A 6,000-nucleotide genomic window follows, 5' to 3' on the forward strand; every position below is an offset into this window, starting at 1 on the left:
CTGGACAATTCCCAACCACTGTTCCTGTTTCAGGGCATTTACATTGAGCCAGTTTCTTGTGACTGCTTTTTTACTTGCTGCGAGTAACACTTTAGTCAAGTACAGATCTTCTCTCGTTACAACCTTTCCAATATTCCCAAGATACATCACTGGGCAAGTATTTGGGATTTCATATCCCAGAATATTTTTTACTACTAAATTTACACTTTGTCAGTATATTTTAATTTGTGTACAATTCCAGAAGATGTGTGCATGGTCTGCCTCCACATTCCCGCACAGTCTCCAGTTTTGGTGTGTGGCGAGTTTCCTAGATTTTATTTTTGGCGTTATAAAATATCGAGTTAGATTTTTCCAGCAGAACTCCCTCCATATCAATGAGTTTGTGGACGTACATTGTGTCTCGCACATGTGGTACCATTCATCCTCTTGTATTTGGATCTTTAGTTCTGCTTCCCATTTTGCTTTTCTATAGAGGGTTGACTCCCCTCTGCGCTCCCCCATAGCTTGGTAAAAAGCAGAGATGGGTCGAGACCCCTTCTGTTTGTATGAATCCACAATGACTCCAATCACCTTGTTTATAGTTGCAACTGGCCTTATTTCTTTTGTGAAATAATCTCTTAACTGCATATATCTGGTAAGTTGGTTCTGAAGGTCTAGGTTCTTACCTTCTGGTCTTTGTTCAAAGTCTCGCCCAGGGTCAGCCTCTTCTTATAGTCCTTGAGTTTCAGCTGCAGGTAGACAAGACGCGTCAGGATCCAGGTTCCCGGCTCACCTGTCCAGCTCTCAACACCCACCACCCGAACATCTCACCTTCTTCTTCTCCAGGTTGCGGATTTTATGCTTCAGACAGATGAGACCATCTTCTATGTAGGTGTCGTATCCGTGGTAGGCGGTGGACACTTCCAGGCTGAGCTGCAGGCTCTTCAGGCCCTCCAGGCAGTCCGCTGAGCCGGAGTCCTCCGGGTCGTCCGGGTCCTCCGGGTTCTCATCAGCCTCAGCGGGACACTCGGCTGGAACGGACGAGTCCAGGACGGGTGAAGGAGACAGCTGCACCATGATGGAGCTGCATAGAGAGGACACGCGTCAGCGGGGGAACCTGGCGGACAGGCTTCCACCCGTCCCTTGAAATACGGAATTGTTACATAATTGGGAATTAAAGGAGCATGAGGCTCCTTTTAAGAAATGACTCTCTAGCGCCACCCTTCACCACGACGGCCGTCGGGGGTACTGCAGCCAACAGCGAAGCCGGTACGGGAGAACGGGGAGAACATGCATGCAGCGTCATGTGGCGTCACATCCGCAGGACAGCGCGGGAAATTCGGCCCCAGCACTGCAGCACATTTTGCGGCACACAACCTGTTCAAGGCAATGGAGAGATACACTAGAGGGCTCATTCTTTTTGGTTTGGAACGCTTCATTTGACATTATTACTAGAAAACTTAAAATGTATATGGATTTTTTTCATAAATCCTGCCTCAATCCTGCCTCAAGCTCCTTTAAAAGTTCAGTGTATTTCGTATTTCACAATTGTCCCATGCACGTCTGTCACACACATGAACAACGAACTAACAATCATGAAGAAATTACATCTATTTAAAAACAATCACAAAATAAACAGTCACATAATCCCACAATCACCACACATCATACACATACTCCCTCACTCATTCACTCCCTCTCAACACGCATCACAACACACACAGTAACAACATTTCAAAAGTTGGTACAATCCTGTTGTGTTTTCAGCCAGTTCTTAACCATGGATGCAAAGATTCTGCTATCTGATACCAATTTAATTTCATTCGGGAGTCCATTCCAGAGATGACCGCTCTTTACTGAGAAAGCTGATTGTCTGAATGTTGTTCTGAGGTAAGGTATTTGACAGTTACAGTTTGTAGAGCTCCTGGTGACTCTGCTGCTGTTTTGTCTCTGAATAAACACTGAGATTGGCTCTGGGGCCACATTTTTAATACATTTGAAAAATAGTTTAAGAAAGCATAAAATAATAAAACTGTCAAAGCTCAACAGATTATATGGTTTGGAATGTAGTGCCTAATTAATTTGAAACAATTGAGGTTGCTTTTTATTGTATTTGAAATCTTCATTATGTGTTTATCAAATTTGAGTTGAGGATCTAGTATTAATCCAAGATACTTAACTTCTGTTACTGATTTAATTTCTTCATTGTTTAAGTGGATTTTAAATCTTTCCTGCATATTCATTTTCTTCAGTGAGAAACACATAGAAACTGTCTTTTGAAGATTGAGTATTAGATGATTTTTGCACGAGCCACAGTTGGACGTCAATCATACATGCAGACATGTATGATTATCCACCTGGATTATCCACCTGGATTAACCAGCTCTGCCAGGCAGGAACCAGGCAGGAACCAGGTACCGGCCCAGCTGCTGCAGCGGTTCAGACAGCCATCTGGGCCGGTGCCAGTACCGTGACAGTGCATTTACAGAGACCACGTGACCGCGCACCCAAACGACCGGGAGCGCGCACCGCAATCACACGTGCACACAAAACAGCTGACAGAAATCACAGGATTGATCTGAATGATCTGATCCTTCTGAGATAAACTCTGAATGAAACAGCAGAAATATGCATAATATGCAGAATATGTGATGCAGAAATCCAGACAAATCAGAACTTCTCCTTCACATCAGCATTTATCCCGAACCAGGCAGCATCCACCCGAACCCACACCAGCATCACCCGAACCCACACCAGCATCACCCGAACCCACACCAGCATCCACCCGAACCCACACCAGCATCCACCCGAACCCACACATCCATCAGCTGCTGCACCTTGCAGGTTCGGCTCTTCAGTCCTAGTGCAGTTGGGTCCAGAGATGCAGCAGGAGCCGGTTCCGGTTCCGACCGTGGTGTTGGGCTCGGGTCGGGGGGAGCACGCGCACCGGCTCATACCTTTTATATGTGCTGCCGCACGCACGCGCCGCCGGGGGCGACACATCCACCCAGAACCACATCCGGTTCGGCTGGACCGCAGCGCACCCAGAGGTGGAGCAGGTTCTTGCAGCACCTGCAGGACAGAACCAGAACACTGCTGGGACCTCAGCAGAGGAGGGACTGAAACACCAGAACCACCAGAACAAAAAAACAAAACCAAAAAAAAAAACAACCAGCAGAACCAGCAGAACCACCAGAACCAGCAAAACAAAAAAAAAAAAAAACAGAACTAGCAGAACAAAAAAACCCCACTAGAACCAGCCTGCCCGTGGAAAAACGGGTCACTAACGAGTAAAGATCAGGGGCCGGATTCACAAAACATTCTTAAGAAAAAAAATCTTCTTAAGTGTCATTTTTTTCTTAAGTTCAGTCTTAAGAAGAAAAAAGAAAAGAAGTCATATTCTCCAAAAAAGTTCTTAAGTATTTTCTCAACTTTCTTCCTAAGTTTCTTCCTAAGAAAAAACTTAAGAATAAATGGTATTCTTGAAAAAAAAGTTCTCAAATTTGTTCTTGACTTTTATCTTAACTTTAAGACAACCTTGACCTGTCCTAAAATTTCTTCTGTGAAAAGGTAAGACTCTAATATCACCTTTTTCAACACATTAATCTCATCCACCATAACCTTGAAAAGTTCCTGCATCTCTTTTTCTCCTTCTCCATGTTTAGTGAGTGCAGAGGCGGAGCTAGAGGGGGGGCCGGGGTAGCACTGGACCCCCCTGAAATCTGATTGGACCCCCCAGGTGCCCCCCCAGATGATTGACATATCACGGCACTGCACGTCCTGTCGAAAGGAGCCAGTTGCATTTTGAAATCAGTGACGCCTATTGACTGCTAAGTCCCTCCTGTACAGTAGTTGGCACTATGTACCACAAAGAGTTGTAAACCACATTTATTAGGAGAAGAAGAAGAATCGCCGGAGCTGGAGTCGCTAACGGTCGACTATCGTTGCTGGAGTGGCCTTAGCAAGGTTTGAGCGGTTTGAACAAGAGATCGACACGAAAAAGAAGGAGAGAAGAACATTACAGTCTTCATGGACAGTGAAATCCTCATTCTAAAGTAAGTTTTACGGTGGTGTCCTAATGAGTCACTGTTTAAAATCACTTTTGTGTTCAGATAGGAGATCGTTTTGCTAGAAGCCACAGGTATCAAGCTAAAGTTACCATTAAGTTACATCTCATGGCGTCTACAGATGACCAGTTTCAATGTGGCAGATGAGAGTATTAGTATTTGGTATTAAAACAAATTATTTAATTTTTTTTAGAAAATATAATTTCATTCCTTTTCAGAGTTTTATAAAATATAGGTTTTTTTGTTATTTCTGCTAAATTGCTCCGGTTATTACTGTGAAGAAAATAAAGTTAAAGTGTAAGTGTTATACAATATAGTTCCATTGAGGGAGGACATAGAAGACATAGGTGGCAGCTCTCATCCAGGGACTAGTCAGGAGAGAATGTGAGGCACAACACAGCCCATCATCACCAGGTCAGAGCATAGACAGAAGCAGTCACATGCTCAGTTCAGTAATTAAGTTTAGTTTGAGATATTTTGAAATGTTGGTTACTGAAGTGTGTTGTTTTTTCAATGGTGGTTGCATTTTTTTATATTATTTTTATACAATGTAGTTCCATCGAAGGAGGACACAGAGGCCTCTGATTCTGACGAGGATGTTGGTGAGCCAGAGGAGCCAGACCCAGAGCCAGCTGTGTCCAGCACTGCTTTTGCTCGTCCAAGAGGACCCAGTGGTAGGTCTACTTACCTGAAACTTACTAGTTAGCTACAGTTATCATCTAATCTTCTGGATCCATTAACTGTGTTTCCATGACCATTTTATTTGTATTCCAGATATTTCAAGATGCAAAGAGGAGGGTCCAGTTCAGCCGTGTCTGACACTATTCCCTAGAACTCAGCATGGATCAAGGAAGAGAGCATTCTGCAGTGCCTGGTACAGAGCCAATTATTGGCGTGAATACTCCATCCTTAAGGACTCTTCCTTTTCATTTTTCCCTGCCTAATGCACCAGACTCTGCCTTTGCCTCAGAGTCAGGCTTCTCCAATTGGAAAAAGGCGTTGTCAAAGGAGGCTGGGTTTAAACTCCACTCAAAATCAGAGATGCATGTCAATGCACTGGGGGCCCACGAGGACCAGGATTGAGAAACACTGGTCTAAGTAAAGCATAGTGAAGAACTTAGTCATGACCAGAGACACTATCTAAGTGCCAAACTACCTTATGCAAGTTCAGAAAAGCATAATCCTTCGGTTGTGGTGAGAAGTCGCAAAATATTTCACAAAGTCATCCATGTTAAGGGCACATGCCCTCCTTGACTCAATACTGAGAGTTCCAAGGTGACTTAACCTGGTATCAGCCATTGTTATCCTGAGGTGAGTTTTAATAAGTTTTAAGGCAGAGAAGCTTCTCTCACAGGAAGCAGTGCTGATTGGAGTGACAACAGCAATCTTGCAAAGTCTGAATATCTCATGGAAAACCTCTTTGTAAGGTTCAAGAAACACAATAAAATCAAGCAAAGTAGATGGTTTGTCTAATCCACTTTTCACTCTCCTGTCAAGAAGTCGCTTGGTTTGGTGAACCTCATGTTTGAGGTCAGAGGTCTGACTCAAAGGTCTGTGCAAAGGCAAACAGGGGCTCCTCATTTAAGAAAGTTGCACTCTTTGGGTTCAGAGACTGCACACCCTGCATGATCTCACAACTTTTCTTTGAAAAACGCCTCTCCAGCTCAGTTATGAGACAGTCAATAACCTGATAAAAGAGTGATCTGGGGAAGCCCTCATCATCACAGTTTCTCTGTCCTACAGTGCTGATCACCAGTGAGTCAAGAAATCTTGAGCTTATTCTAGGATGTCTTTTGGAGTGTGTTTGTACACTGATTTTGCACTGCTCAGCAAGCTTCTCAACCTCTTTCCATAGTTCACCAAAGTAATTCTCAGTTCTGTAGTTCTGAAAAGTGTCTGTAAGGGCACCTACAAGATTTACAGCCCTTGCTAGATCAAGAGTGCTGGACTGGAG

General features: G+C 44.0%; 1 protein-coding gene across 1 annotated transcript in view; it reads right to left on the reverse strand.

The window, feature by feature from the left end:
* Window positions 1-2,933, reverse strand: part of caprin2 (caprin family member 2) — a 40,629-nt gene extending 37,696 nt beyond the window's left edge. The window contains exons 1-3 of the mRNA XM_061714621.1: window positions 2,817-2,933; window positions 811-1,063; window positions 666-728 (exon numbers count right to left, since the gene is read on the reverse strand). Coding sequence (XP_061570605.1) covers window positions 666-728; window positions 811-1,056 — 309 coding nt within the window. The 5' untranslated portion in view covers window positions 1,057-1,063; window positions 2,817-2,933. The remainder of the gene's footprint in view (window positions 1-665; window positions 729-810; window positions 1,064-2,816) is intronic.
* Between the last annotated feature and the right edge of the window lie 3,067 nt (window positions 2,934-6,000).

The sequence above is a fragment of the Cololabis saira genome, chromosome 23 (assembly GCF_033807715.1).
Source record: "Cololabis saira isolate AMF1-May2022 chromosome 23, fColSai1.1, whole genome shotgun sequence".
Lineage (NCBI taxonomy): Eukaryota > Metazoa > Chordata > Actinopteri > Beloniformes > Belonidae > Cololabis > Cololabis saira.